The 16,132-nt window shown below is 35.3% G+C and overlaps 1 protein-coding gene across 1 annotated transcript in view; it reads right to left on the bottom strand.

The window, feature by feature from the left end:
- Positions 1–225: 225 nt before the first annotated feature.
- Positions 226–16,132, bottom strand: part of MAN1A1 (mannosidase alpha class 1A member 1) — a 138,894-nt gene continuing 122,987 nt past the window's right edge. The window contains exons 9-12 of the mRNA XM_038176451.2: positions 10,731–10,950; positions 9,778–9,950; positions 4,900–5,015; positions 226–3,759 (exon numbers count right to left, since the gene is read on the bottom strand). Of these exons, the coding sequence (XP_038032379.2) occupies positions 3,633–3,759; positions 4,900–5,015; positions 9,778–9,950; positions 10,731–10,950 (636 nt within the window). The 3' untranslated portion in view covers positions 226–3,632. The remainder of the gene's footprint in view (positions 3,760–4,899; positions 5,016–9,777; positions 9,951–10,730; positions 10,951–16,132) is intronic.

Raw genomic sequence — 16,132 nt, 5'->3', positions numbered from 1 at the left:
TAAGTTTCTACTAACAACAATTTCTAGGAATTGATTTTTTTGTGATAGCAATTCTGTGCACTAACATTAATTGAGTATTAACAAAAGTATCTTAACAACTACAAAGTACTACTGTGCATCAAACCAATCTCCTGACAAAAAATCATGAGTATAGCAGCCAAAGCAGCAGATTACTGTAGTTACTTCTGTGGCGCACTTAAGAAAAATTATAACAAGTTGAACAGATATATTAAAAGACTTTATTCACAATAGAGAAATTTTTACAAATATAAGTTCTTAAAAATTAAGCATCTTGATCTATTATGTATTCCATAATTTCAGTATTTATATAAAGATGAAAAGACTAAATGGAGTATGTACAAATCAAAAACTATTTAAATGCCTCATAGAAATGGAGAATATGTATGATGAAGTCACCATAGAAACAGTGAGCCATTGGGCATTGCAAAAATCTGTGTACAACCAACACATATGCAATACGTATTTCACAAACTATCAAAACAATTTTTTTTTCCATGAAACAGCATGGGTGCCTTTTAAAATGATTTATTTCTTATGACTTAACATATGCAGATTTAAATGCGTTATTTTGCTACAAAGAAATGGAAAAAGTATAGGCAAGTGTGTTTAGGCAAAGATAACACCCCCCCATAAAGCAATTCCTTTTGCTCTTATGAATGACTGGGAACATGAAATGACCATCAGTAGCCACTCCATACAGCTGGTTAAGTGAATGGGAAATAAAATGAATGTTATCTTAGTAATCTAACAACCGCTGGTAAGTACTGGCTGTTTCAAAATGATTGCTCTAGCTTTGGTGTTTTGGGGTTATTTAAAAAAAAAAATCAATATATTCTCAGTTTATGAAAAGTTTTTTCTTACATTTGGCAGATCTACACATTGTACAATCTTCTCGTCTACTTACATTTGTTTACAATAAGTACAGTATAGTGCAGTTTGTACATACAACCTGAATACCAATACCAGTCACATCAAATTTGTGCTCTTTCAAATCATCCTAACTCCCAAACAACAACAAAAAAATAAAATTCATACTGAATATCTGTATTACAAGTGAACAGTCATGATGCACATATTTAAGTACATAGGACCCAGTGCATACAAGAGGTTTGTATGCCTGCTTTTTGAAACAAGGAGAAGAGCTATTTGGTTCCCCTTTGTTTCCCTTAAGCTCGTTAAATAAACATAAGATCACTAGACACATCTGGGGGAAGCATACTGTGGTTAAGAAAAACATGTAAAAAGAGGCTTACAAAACACATTTCTCAAAGACTTTTGTCTGAGCTATTGCAGTTATTTTACTGATATGAGGCCTATAGTAGCACATGCATAACCATGTGGTGGGCAGCAGCAGGTGACCTAATAAAGATAACTAAGACAAAAATAATTACTATTAGTTGTTAAAGAGGGAAGGACATTTTTTTTTCTTGATAGTTATAATTTTCCTGTGGTAACTGGAGAAAGAAAAAAAAAGTCCATTATAAATATAATTTCTGAAGAAATACAATGAAATACTGTAGTACTTCAAAGATACAAATTCTGGATTATCACAGTAAATGGGAATTCTGCGTTTCAGCATAGGAGAGCCACAGATTCATCCTCACTTGTTCTGAAGCTGTTACTGTGACGTGAGAGAATCCATACTTTAAAAAAAAAAAAAAAGAAAGAAAAAAAATGCACTAAAACAAAAAGTCTCAAGCCAAGTTGCTGATTCCATCTAAGCAGGCTTGTTATTAGGCAGATGTTATTTGTGTCCATTCTCCCTGCTCTGGGATGCACAGGCTTAGCAGGGTCCTTCTATTAACTTTCATGTATGACTGCAGAGCTCTGCCAGACCTTTGATGGAAGGCTGAGCATCGCTGGATCCTTGCCCCCCACAGAAAGGTTTTTGGCAGCTCACGTGGCAGACGCTGTCTTCTGTCTGTGGTGGAACCAGATAGGCAGCGCTGTCTTTACACACTCCAGAGGGTAAAGTTTATGGGTCAGCCTCCAGCTGCTATATATATAAAAGGGTCATCAGCTATCTTTGCTCTTGGCTTCCACGTAAGTAAAGCCAACACTGCAGACCTCTATCAGTGTAGAAAAAGGTAGTGAAATGTACTCTGTAATGCCTCAGCAGATGTGCTTCCTCAGCTCTGATCAGCTATGCTGGACATGTGAGATAGCTTACTACGTTTAAAGATGACGACTGTTCAGAACCATATTTGTTTTGCTGCAGTCGATAATGTGCTTTCTCAGAATGGGAAGCCAGGTGTTATACCCTACTCAAAACGTACAAAAGTCATCCTGTCACCGAATGAGAACACTTGTGGACTTAAAAATGATGTAAACCACTCCAAGCTACATTTAAGTAGAAAAAGGAATTAATTGTGCCTGATTTTTTTTTCCCTTTGGTGATACCACAAAGTAAAACATTTTTGGCAAAGCTGTTACTTTTCTTAGTAAACTAGGTTTCTAATCTAAGGAATATTTTTCAATACATTGCATTTCTGCCACTTAGGGAAGAGAAACTAGGTGCTTTCAGAAAGTTTTAGTTCTATGCTGGATAATTTCCTCACTGAAGGAGACAAGTTTTCTTCAAGGCATCTGAACATCTGACTTTATTCATGCAGGTACGTTAAATTGCTTTGTGACAATAAACTACCAAGGCTGGTGTCAGGTCTGAACCAATCTGAGTGTTTGAGAAAGTCAAAGAAAACCAAACAAATTGCCTCTGGTATAATTCTCAGCTCAGCTTCAAGGAGAAATTCACTGAGCAGTTTTATTTTGTCTCTTTACTATCCAACCAAACGAAAGCTACTGGACTAAATATATAAAGATGGTAGGACTCCCTTTCTTAATAAGTAATTATCTTATTTTGCTCCAAATTAGCCTGACTAAAGACATGAGAATAATTCTACTTTGAAAAGGGAAGGAACAATTTATTCTTTCACAATATTCTAAATCAGAAGCTGAAAAACTAAGGTCTGATAACTAATGTGCTAAACCCATAAAAACTAGTTTAGACTAACTTCAACATATATTGCAGTTTCAGAGTTGTGTCTGCATGAGATGAAAATATTCCTATGTAGACTTCATTGACAATGAAATACATCAGATACTTTACCAACTAATGATAGACCCGCATAAGAAGAGGCTGTCACAGTCACAAGATTTGTCTTGGATGACACACAAAACAAATTAACATAGAACAAAATAATAGGAAAAAAAAAAGCTCTTCATACTTAATTCAATATGGCTTTTTGCAACATGGCAAAATATTACAGCTTAAAGCAGACATCTCCTCATAGAGGAGAAAAGAATTTTGCAGTCAAATTAAAAGCATAACAGGAAACAAGTAACATGCAGACCCTCTGCTCTTTTTGGCCAAGATGACACGGCAGCTTAAAGTCTGGAGAGATGTTGTATTTCTCTTCTAAGAAGTGGTTCAGCTGGATAAGAGGACTGACGTTTTAAGAGTTTGGATCCATTCATAAATATTTACTGTTAAAGAAAACAGACTGCAAAACACTTGATTTAAAAATCTAACTCAAGAACTTTAAATCAAATCACGTGCCCAAGTCCTGGAAAAAAACATTAAGGAATGAAACAAAGTAAAACTTTATCTTGATCTACTTCTGTTTTTCTTCTTTACTTCCATCCTCTTTATGAAGAATAGGGAGGGGATGAGCCTCTGTGTTGAAGACCCAGTGTTCGAATGGAAGAATATCGTCGTCAGAAAATAACAAATATAAGTACCTGGCAAGATTAAAAAAAGCAGGAAATGTGACTACATTGAAAATGATTGTAGTTTCATTTCCCCAGTCAAACAAATACCTGATTTCTGTAGGTGAATCTATCAACAGAAACAGCTGACCAAAACCAAAAACATTAAGTCCTAACATAATAATGGTTAGCACAAAGCCACGGGGCTACTCATTTCAGGTTGGACTCATAGGCAATATCAACTGGAGACCAGTGGAACAACAACTCTATCCTGATAGGAGACAAATAAGTTTAGGTTACCAAGGTTAAGTATCAGTTCGTCTTCCACTTCATCCTTGGTAATTTTATTACATACTGTTTTGATCATTTTTCCTCCTGAATGTCAACATGTATCAAAGTGTAGGAATGAAAATACTTTAGTCCAATCCTGTTTTACTTCTGAGAGCAACATCTGGCTGTCAGTATTTTTAAAGAATAAAACTATTGCATCTATTAAACTCAACAGTAAAAAATTAAAAAATTCATCATTTTATTTAGTGTCACTGTACATGGTATTAGCTACTGTAGCATGATTACTGAAGACAGCTTAGGGAGGAAAGTCTACTTAGCAAATGAAAGTCTATTCTCAATCACCGTCCTTCCCAACTTCCCTTTGCAACTTACTCTTGTACAGAAAAAAAAGTGAAGAGACCAGGACAGCACTTCCTTTATTTAATTAAAACCTTAGGAGATGGTGCTAGAGAATGAAGGCTTTTGTTTTTTCCTCTTAACATGCTGTGTGAGCTTACCATTCACTTCTTTTTTCTTGGTCTGTAGTTTTAAAATTAAAAGCATGCAATACAAGCCTGAGAAGTCTGCTGCCTACATTTTATTTGTTTCCCTAGTGTTGGCATATATAATTAGATCCTATCAAAACTAGGAGATGTAATATCTCACCAAAGACTATCAAGTAACTTTAACAGAAGTAAAGATAATTTCCAAAAGTTGGAGAATTTACTTTATTGATATAGGAAAAAAAAAAGCACTTTAGCTTTCTGTCACCTAGGAAAAGCTGTACTATTTCAGTCAGGTTTTTGTTACGTGAATGTCAAGGGTACTACTGATAAATACTTATCTGTAAAGATGATACATAGTACTACTTCATATTAATGCAAATTAACTTTCTTTACTTACTTGAGTGTCTCTGAAAGGAAGAAACTTTGCTGCACGTCATCATGGCTTTCATGATTATTGTAAACATCTCTAATGCCAGAATAGCCGCCATCTACTCTGCAGTGTTTTTCCAGTGCCTAAAGAGGGATGAGGAAGGAAAAAAAAGAAGACTGAGATTAACAAAAGTAATCCTGTCAGGTTTTTCTTTGTTTGATAATAACACTGTAGCTACAACAGATTTCTTACTTTTTTTTTCTTTTTTTTCAGATAGTTGAAACTGAGATAGAAGTCTCTTTAAAAACATAAGCACACACAATCTAGTTTCACATTTAGGAAGGGAATGAAAATGACAAATTAATAAAAGAGGTGAACACAAAACAGTTTTCAGAAGGAAAGATAAAGGGATGTAAGGATGTAAAGATAAAGACTTTAACTTATTTTCTTTTTCCTGTTTTTGATATGGTACCCTCTCTATCACAGGCTTATACAGGCTTCAGAGATCCTGTCACATACACCTTCCTTGGCCATATCTCTGTGCTTAAAAGTTATTGTGATTGAATTGGATGCTATGATTAAGATCAGTCTTTTCCTTCTGTCTGGAGTTTCAAAAAAGGGAAGCCATTTTCTGTGTAAGTGACTGAGTTTTTCTTTGCAACCATTTAAATTTTAGTTGGAAAACCTCTGATACTGGGCTGTGACTGGATTTCTTTTCTTCAGTAGGTCTTTTTTTTGATACCTTTCTGAAAAATCTTTGCTACACAGACGTAGACAGAAAGCTAGTACCTGGCTCGATTTAGTGCTGTGTTTTTGAAGAATGTGTTTTCCTTTAAACTAGTTTCCAAACTGTGTATTCAGCTAAAAGGTGTAAAACAATGACCGATTCCTATTTTACAATAACAAAGAGCACACAGATCATTTAAACATCTTTCTCTCTCTATTTTTTTTTTTTCCTACCAACATAAATGTTCTATATGACCAGCTAATTTTGAAAGAGGAAAAAGATCAGTGGGAGAGTGTGTACAGAAGGGCAAAGCCACATATACTTGGTGATGGAAGCGTAAAAAGGTATCCTGTTTAACAAACTTTGCTGCTTTTCTTTATTTTCAACAGGTGTTTGCATTAGAAAGGTCACAGCTATACCTATATAGGAGCTGTAAATTTTTAAGTAGACAGCTATATAATACTTTATTTGAATATTAGTTTTCTTATCACTGCTCTTTTTTTAAAAATAGTAATTTCTTTTTATTTCTAATTGACCTGTTTAACGAGGTCAAAATATTTTTAGCCTCTTAATTTTTCTTACACTGTGCATCTCTGGTATGATGCAGTAAAATAAAGGAGTGAAGAAAATCTTGAAGAGAACCTATGATGATTTTATTTAAAACACAACTCATTATTCAAAAATAAATCCAGAAAATTGTCTGTAGCCCTAAATAACGTCTCACAAGGCAAATGACAGTAAGCACAATGGATTACTATGCATTCTCACACTATTATAACATGGTGCTCACTCTGGAAATAGGTATTGGAGCAACAACCTTCAGGCAGAAATACCTGAAGCTTCATCAAACCCCTGATGGGAAGATGAAAGGTTCTAACTCCATCCGACAGCTAGTTCCTCTATTTCTGAAGTTATTACAAATATCACTGAAGTGACTACCAGACATATAGATTTTCTGTAGAGAAAGATGCTGCATTTCAAATGGCGTGTGGCAGAAACCTATGAAAAGGCAGAAGATATGTCCAAAAACAAGCAAACAGGCAGAATAAGTGTTTTCTGATGAAAGATGGGACTAAAAGTCACTAATGATTACAGAGGTATCTATCACCTCCACCTGCTCTAAACGCTGTTAAAGATCTGTGTCTTGCTGTGAGTAGATATCCTCTATTTCCTTGTTTTTGCTGGAGTCCTGGTTAGCTATCTGCATATATTTAGCTTGCATGTCAGGTTCTCCATAGCTTTCACTGGAGAGTAAGCTGCCTATTGTATATTTAAAACAAATTTTTCTCCAGAAGAGATCCTTTAAAAATATAACAGGCCTATTTGTCTTTTCTTGTGTGTGTTTAGGTTCTTTAATTTTCCTGGACAGTTTTACTAAGTGACAAATATACTTAAGTTTAAACAAGTAATTTCCCCTGGCTGGTAGTCCTTTTCTCTCATCTATCTGAATCTGCAATGAATTCAAAATGCTGAATCTGTGTCTGGATTTTCAATGTCAAACACAAGATTATGTTTTCCGAGGCACAACAGAAGGAGAACTTGAATTTGAAGGATAAAGCTATTATTCAAGGAAACATCTGCATTCTAACCAGGACGAGGTAAAATAAAGCAAATTATTTTTTTTTCTTTCTCTAATGTAGTTAAGAGCTTTCTTCATGAAGATCAACAGAGTTAGTTGTAAGGAGATACCATATGGGCACTGCTGTGATGTAAGCTAAGAGGTTAACTTGCACCATGTTAGCTCTCTGGTGGTATCTACTTGGTGAAGTATCTTGCCCCTCAAAACTACTTTGCACTAAACTAAAGGAACAGAACATTCACATCTCTCATTAGCACTATAAAAAGTCTATTGGTTGTAACCACCCGTTATCTGGCAGTCCTGTCCTTTTGTGCCCACACCTTCAGCTTCAGAATACAGCAACATTCATACTTACTGTGGAGTAGCAATGGGTGGGGAGATACAACGAAACACATTTTAAATTAGTAGTCCTTGGAAAATGAGGGTGGCTAAGATCATTTATGCTAGTAATGGAAAACATCAAGTGAAGTGAACACTGGCTGTCAGTCTCGGAGTATCATAAAGGAAAAAAACAAAGGAAGTGCTGTGAATTCAAAATATGTGCCACATTTATAATGCAGAAGGGGAGACTTTCATGAGCTAAGCTGATAAAATCTTTCTGACTCAGTAACGGTGGATGTTGCTGTTTGTCATAATTGCATTTTCTCCAGATGCTGAAGTACGTACAGAATGATATTGGACTCAAACTGAGGCAGTAAAGCAAACTCCAGAGCAAAAATGGACAGAATAGAGATACAAAAAATATAGTATCAGGTGGAGCTGTAGGGGCTATAAATATCAAGGAAGAAGAGAGAAAAAACAAGAAAATATTTGAAACCTGCAACCGACTGTATGACTTCTGTGAAGTTGCAAGATTTGTTTTTGTGAAGCACTCAGCTGCACATTAGGACAGTGGAGGGATGGGTCTGTACCGAATGGGGCCAGCTGCATCTGCCACAGATGGGCTCTAACCCATTACGTTAGAGCCAAACAAGAGCAACCACAAGAATGTTAAACAAGGAACACATGGAGAGCACTGAGAAGGTAAATGAGCGTACAAACTTGAAATAAACACAAGCAAACCGTACCAACAGGGCAAAGAGCAATAACAAGGAAAGCATTTCAATTGTTTATAACAATGTTATCAGTGTGGGCAGCAACAGTGAGTCAGGAAAATCATCTCCTAGAGAAGGAACATCCTACACTTGGCACTGCGGAAGCCTGGTGGGATGACTTCCATAAAGAGTCATTTTAAACATTCCTACTGTAATCTGCCTGGGAAGAGTCCAGTAGCAAAATGTGTGCTTATGGGTGATGTTAGCAAAGAAGGAAGTAAGGGAGCAGCACTCTAAATTAGAGTTTTTTATAAAGAAATTTCATTTGAATCAGTAACTCAAACATATTATTTGAAGACATATACAGCCAACACCTGAAGAAGGCAAATAAATTCTCCTAAATAACCACAGTCTACCAAGCTGAATGCGGTGTTAATGCAGATATGGAATTGCACAGCAAATGCAAACAATGAGGAGTTGGAGAGCAGAAGTACAGTTAGTGCTACTGCATATTCTTTTATGGAAAGCAGATTTTATCATAAATTTATTTCTTCAAGAATATCTAATTACCAAACCATTTGCACAATATTTGAGATACATTCAGTATCTCAGAGGGTGAATACGGAGTACAATTATAGATTTTTGTTGCTGTAGAAGGATCCAGGTAGCTGGATATAGAGCAACAAAAATAACGTTCTTCAGCCTCCTCTATTTTTCTTGTAAGGGCTCAGTCTGCTTAGAAATCCCCAAGGAAGGCTGAAAGGCAGATAATTTAACAAGTGCAACATCACTGTGAGGAGAAAATAAGTGAACTCTAGAAGCATAATATGAACCCATGCCTGGAGGACAAAACAAGGTAAATCCAATGGCATTCATATCTAACAGTAAGAGTGATTAAAGACTGCAAGAAGGGAAATGATGGATTTGGCAAGACAATTCTTGCAGTATAGACTAGTTGCCCAATTGGAAGGTTCATGTTAGACAAATACAAATAGATTCAACATAACTGGTTGAAGCTCAAAGGTTGTGGGACACAGAAATTTAAACCTTGATGAAATTGTTATCATTAATGGAGCTCAATCCAGATTACCTATGCTTTTTGGAAATGAAGCAATTTTAAAATGCTTGGTACTATCTAGACACTTATACTTAACCTTAATCACCCTAATTAAAGTCACCTAAGTACATTTACTATAGAAAATACATTTCATAGAATTTATTTTCATGTCCTACGCTAAAATCTGACACAATTGCACTTTCTATTCAGGTGGAGCAATACTCAGCATCTTGAACAGTACATCCAAATGTAATGCTGATCTGAGAAGTATTTAGAAAAGAGAAATCCCAAGGTATTTTTCTGATATACAATACCAACAGGATTTGGTTTAGTCAAAACTGTCTTATTTAACTTATTCAGTAAATGAATCTCTGGAAATTTGGGTTGGTATTACTGATTTAAAGTGCATATTTACCCTCCAACTCCTAAACAAAATCCAGATATTGTGCAATAGCTCACTTAACAAGGTACTAGGATTTAATAAGAAAAAACTACTGTAGAACATTACCTCTACAGCTTCCCATGCCCACTGTCTGTACTTTGGGTCGTGGGTGAGCCGCCACATGTACATGTAGGTCTCTATGACTTCAGGTCGCAGGATGTAGTATTTTTCATTTTGTCTTGTAGCAATGGCCTCAACACCACCATCAAATCTGAAGGCTTCTGGTCCCAGTTTCATGCCTAGCCAGTATAAAAGTAGATATATTAAAAAAGGTTTCAATTCACATAACCTGCCAAATCAACTATTCTTTGATATGACACAAGGCATACCCAAAAGGTATATGACTTCTGAAAGATACTAAATATTAACAGGAGGTGCTGCAATAAATAATTCATAATACTGAAGAACTATTCTTCATCAATACCTTAAACAGCAGTTCCAGTCTGAAGAGTGATGCTAACATTTGCATTCGGGAAGGCTTCATGTAACTAACAACATAATAGATTTTGCTTAAAAGATGAGGGTACTTACTTTTCTATGTCAAACTTGAAATTAGACTCTGTGACCTGACATGCTGCCAGGGTTATTTTTGTAAGAAGATGAAGGAACCCAGAGAAAATTCCTGCACAAAAATCCACTTTCTTTGTGCAATTCTTTGTTTGCAGCATTGTACCAACAGCATTGAAAATAAAATATTTTTTGGAGCATAAAGCATAATTAATAGCTATATTGATGCATAGATGATCACCGAAATTGACAAAGTGGAAAAGAAAAAAAAAGCTGTCATTTTAATCACTACAGCGAGCACAGTGAGTAGGCTATGATTCAGATGCACAGCAATTATTTATAAAACAGAGCAGCCATTCTTGGAGTTACTCATGGAGTAAACCAGCATTTAGTCAGAAAAGATTAAGAGTTTTCACCACGACTCAACTTTCATTCATCATTATGCATATAATACCGATGTCTGTCTTCACAAAGCCAAACTGTGAAAATGACCTCTGTGATACCGTACTTACTTGTACGATCATAGGATTCGTGGCAAGTCCTAGCAATTTCAGCACCAAGCTCTATGTGATGGCCTGTCTTGTCACTAGGTGCTCCATCTGCTCCTAGAGCAAACATGCCTCCAGCAAAACAAGTGAGATGTCCCATCTTGTGTTCCAGCAGTCCACCCTTCCACTCAGCGATGTATGTCAGTCCCCCGCTTGATTTTCGTATGAGGTGGGTCTCTATGGCCTGCAGGAAGACATGATTTTTTTATTTTTTTTAACCAAAAGTTAGCAAATTGCATATTGTGAAGGGCAAAGACAAAAACAGAGCCCCCTGAAAAGTGTCTTGTATGTCAGTTGTCTTTTCTCAGTGTTGCCTTTGCTTATAGAGTAAAATCGATAATACGAGCTAGTATAACCTAAAAGTATAGCCGACCAACACAGATCAGCATACACCAGTAATGATGATTAATTCTGCTACAACTTTCAGCAATTTACACAGCACACTTTACAAAAATATTGGAAAAAAAAGAAATTCCATTTTAAAAATCTTTTATTTCTTTCCTCTCCTACTTTGAATGATTTCAGATAATTTCAACTTAATGGTGATTAGCCATCACTTCAGTTCCATACTTCCCATTTGAACTCTGACAAATAATTTGGTTATTTGTATAAACTCATGTTTACATCAATATAAACAGTTGCAGGCAGAATTCATGTTCACAACATCTGACTCAGTGTACTGAATGATGCTAGGCTTTTGGGTCTGTATAGCACACCCAAGACTGACGAGTTTATCCCCAGGGATGAATTCCTCTGTAGTCATCAATCAAGAATGGAGTCTCTTAGAGACTTCCGGAAAAAAATGAGCAGAATAAAAATAGACAAATCTGCTAGAGAGAATTAGAAGTGTGTGCCGTTAGCAATGTATGGTCACTGATTACAGAATTCAGTAAAACAGCCATCCATTATCAGAGGAAGAGAATTAAAACAATGGACCTGATGCACATTAATTAGAAACACATACAGAAAGTAAGTTATTACTCTTTAAAGGGTTGCGGAGACTGAATGCTATCATATATTGAATTAACCACCAGTGTTCAGGTTTATTCTATTGAAATCATACAATCCAGAAACACTACTGACCTTGCCTTGTACAAGAGAAAAAAAATAATGAAATATCAATACAAAGAAATATTAACAAAAAAGCCAGGATTAAAAAAAAATATATATATATAGTTTTATAAGAGAAAGTATTGATGGTAGTTATTTGTTTCCATTTAGACATCTTTAAAGGGTGTTTTTATAAGCAAGAAAAACTCTTCTGTAAACTAGGAACATCAGCAGAATAATTCTATAAGGTTTACTTACCAAGTAGGTTTTTGTGCCAAGAATGTCACATTGAAAAATACATTTTATTTTCCACTAATATTAGTGCAAAGCACTTAGTGAGCATGTTTTCTGCCCACCTCCAGGCCCATTATTGGCTCAGAAAGCTCTTCAATCCTTTTGTTTCGTCCTCAATTATATATTTTTAGCAGCAGGTACCAACTGAAAAACTTACCTAAATCTTAAAGCAGCAGTAAAAAATGAAGACTTCTTTATTTTAAACAAATACTGCATAATTTAACCTATAAAAAGGGAATTACATATGAAGGGCAAAAGGGTGGGGAAAAAAAAGGTTCCTTAAGCAGCCAAACCACAGACCCTGCTGTGGAAGAGGAAAGCATTACAGAAGCTGAGTTGGTGTTGAGCTCATTTGGTCACGTATTCCAAGCCCATTATCAAAAAGCTTGTCTGTCAGGTTGGGAAGCTGATAGTGGAATACCTAGGTACTGCTTTTGAAAATAATGTTCTTTAAGTAGGTCTCTAAATATTTTTTCAGCTAGCTAATTTGGGTATAAAATATTTTAATTTATAATTAATGAGTTGACAGAACAGGGTTCATAGAACCTGCTACAAAATGTATTGCTGCATAGACAGGTGAAATTTATGAGAAAATAGAAATAATTGGAAAACTTCCAGACTCTTTCATCATTGTTTGCATTTTTATTAAGCAGTTCATATACTGTAATGAGATACCTTATTATTAAAAACACACAGTAATTTTGTGGAAAATACCTTTCAGACTACTTAGGCATTCTTCTCAGAAATGAACTACCTAAAACCAAGTTCAGAAATTAAAAACTTTGGTACTAGAGTACCAAAGGCCTCTATTATCCACCTATTGGATATTGACAAAACTTCAACTCAAATTTTTATTATTTTTGCTGGTTATCCTATAATAGTATGCACTTAGTAGCAGCACAAGAAAATACTTTTCAGTGAGAATTTCACAAAGGTTTTAAGTGCCATCAGGCTGGACTGAACTTTTTTTTTTTTTTAATAAGCTTGTGGTCCAGAACAAGATAAAATTCACTAGCTGGAATATATAGACAACTATTTTAAGTGTAAAAATACTTCAACACAAAGTTAAGAAAGTTGTAGGATGAGGAAGAAATACTATCATTTTAAACAAAAATACAGTAACTGTCTGAACTTGAGGAGTAGGATGAAAAGTTAGTTTCACAATCCCACAGTGAAATGCTAATTGCTATCTGCAGTGCTGTGGGGGAAGCTTTGGCAGTGAAATCAAGTTACTAAAACAAATTATTATAAAAGAAGATTGGGTAGCATGGTGATAAAGATCCACGAAGTGAAAAGTTCTGTTTGGCAGAATTAATTCTGAATTTAATACTTAAAATCAATTTACTTTTATTTTGACATAATAATTATCTACACACTTTAAAAAGGCACCCATTTACTTTAATTGCCACTCTAGTATAACCTGTTCCCTACCTACAAATAATTCCTTCTGAGTCCTTGCAGATAAGGTGGTGTCATATTTATCACTATAGGGAATATTATTTAATTTTACTGTAATGAATATGCTCGCTGTAAACCAACATACAACATCTGCAAGGAATCCAAAACGCTAGAAGAATGTGGTCTTTGATTAACTGAAAATACATTATTGATGGATAATTGTTTGGAGCTGGTACAGTTTTCCTTTTAAGTAAATGGAAATTTCATTTTTACCATTTTACAGAATGCATTTCTGCAATTCAATTAGTGACTTTTTTTCTATCAAGGTAATGCAGAGAGAATGTGCAACATAAAAGATTGCAAAGAAGTGGCTGCAAATGGATCCCAAAGGGAGCAATAGCAGATGCTTCTACCTGTCAGTACTAAAAAAAAAGTTTAGACAACCAGACTTTTGTTGACAAAAAAGGAGAGGAAGGAAGGGAGACTGAAGACAAATAAACAACATTTGCCAGATATTCAAGCAAATAAATTTACTGCATGTAAAAGCAGAACAATACATGGTTTGGAGTGTACCTGTAAGCTTGTTTAGCCAGCCTAACTTTTATGGCTGATACACTGCCTGGAAATAGTTTTTTTGTGTGTACATGCTGTTATGTAAGGCTCTGCTTACAGTCCTCACTTCAATAAAGCTTTTAGCTACATTACTTTTTTTTTTTTTTTTTTTTTAAATCTTGTGGGAAATTATCCTTTCTATACCACTGTAAAAATGCCTGAGCACTCAATTAGAAATCCTAACAGTCCCTTTTACTTTTTGAATTGTGACGCAAGTGTACCTTGCATTACTTGCAGCATCTTTCTCAAGAGTTCACGTTAATATTATGCCCTTGCCTATCTGTAACATTGGCAGAGTTGTTGTGAATGAAAAACTAGAATTGTTTTTTTAGGTTATAGGATTCCAAATTGCTCCCTATTAACTCACAGCACAGAAGAGAAACTAACTGTTTTTTCCCAAGCTGATTTCTTTCCCCTCCTGCACTTTTTAAGGGGATATGTTTTGTGTTCTTCACTTATCATGTTTCTTGGGCTTGACATTATATTGTAAAACTAAACAGAACTGGTTCCTCCTAACGAACATCCATTTTTCTCCATTCAGTTATTCACTCAGTTGGTATCAGCCCAGGGATCTCCAGCAGAATATGTGTTTCAGGGAGATAGGACCCTCTTAAGCTAGTCAGCTTTTCCTAACCTCCAGGGACCGCAGAGGACAAAGTGAAGCTTAAATACACCTCTCTCTTTCCTCAGCCCCTGACTTGATCCTGTGATTGCAACTTATCCTTTGAGTTATTTGGGACACCAAGTTGAGGAAACAGTACTCAAATCATCTCAGTGTTGAAATGAATTCAGACAAACAAACAAGCAAACAATCAACAAGCTTATTTTTAGTAGAGGGCATTCTCTTGGTGGATTATGCCACCAAAGAATAAAAATATTAACAAAGGTGCTTACAGAGAACAGATGTAGGCTTCTCAGTAAAAGTTGTTCTGCACCTCAGAAAGTTGCTCGATTCAAAATAAATGTATGCCATGAAAAAGTTAATTCTGCTAAAGGACTGGGGATAACCAACTACAAACCTCAAAATACAATGAAAACCACAGCTCTACATCCTCTGGCATGTATGCATTTTAACTCTCCTTTTACAATAACTGTTTAATTACAATTGATTAATTTCAATGACTACTTCTGTTTTAAGAATAAAAAGCAGGCATTTCCTTTCCTACCTCAAGGTGTCACTGTAGCTGGAGATAAAACTTTCTTGCAAACCAGTTACACGCTTCCCTACTGTAATAAATCTGGAACTTCAAAAATATGATCTTAGTTCTAAATTTTCAGGGTTTGTAATGGTTGTTTTGGGGATAATTACAACTCTGCATGCTTCTTTACAATAAAGTACAATAAATGATCTCAGTCCACACCACACTTAATGTGTGTTGCTTCCCCTACGGATCGTCTTCATAAACAGTATTTTGACAATTTGAAGCAACGAACGTGAAAGAATTCTACTATGTGATATTTCCAATAATTCAAAAATGTCAGTTGCTTACTTTTTTATTTTAATATTTATGGCTTGCACCAATTCAGTTTATTGCTTTGAATCATCACAAAGCAGGCAGATCAGGATTACTGTGGTTTTGCATACTTTGAGTTTGTAAACCTATTGCCTGTTCTGTTGACTTTGAATTCCTTTTCTCATCTTTCTCTATTACGTTGATCTAATGTAGTAGGTACTGTTCTTCAGCACTCTTCACAATTCATCAAATTTATCCTTTGTCCAAAATTCCCATGTGTTTATTATGGAAAGTTTAAAATTTGCATTTTTCCATAGTTGCAGCTATTTTGGAGATTGCAGAAAAAAACATTGCACAAGTTTTTCCCTAACCTTATATGAATTTATACTTGTAAGTTAATTCTGTTTTTTAAACATCCTTAGATGTTTAAACCATAGTGGTTTTAAATACATATTACAAGACATGAAATCCTGTGAAAGCATTGTATCTGAGAAGCTAGGATGAAACAGGAAGTTCAAGCCTTTGCCACAATTTATTCAAATACTTCTGCTGAGGAGA

The sequence above is a fragment of the Anas platyrhynchos genome, chromosome 3 (genome assembly GCF_047663525.1).
Source record: "Anas platyrhynchos isolate ZD024472 breed Pekin duck chromosome 3, IASCAAS_PekinDuck_T2T, whole genome shotgun sequence".
Classification (NCBI taxonomy): Eukaryota; Metazoa; Chordata; class Aves; order Anseriformes; family Anatidae; genus Anas; species Anas platyrhynchos.
The sequence above is the reverse complement of the archived record's forward strand: the minus strand, read 5'-3'. Positions and strand labels throughout refer to the sequence as shown.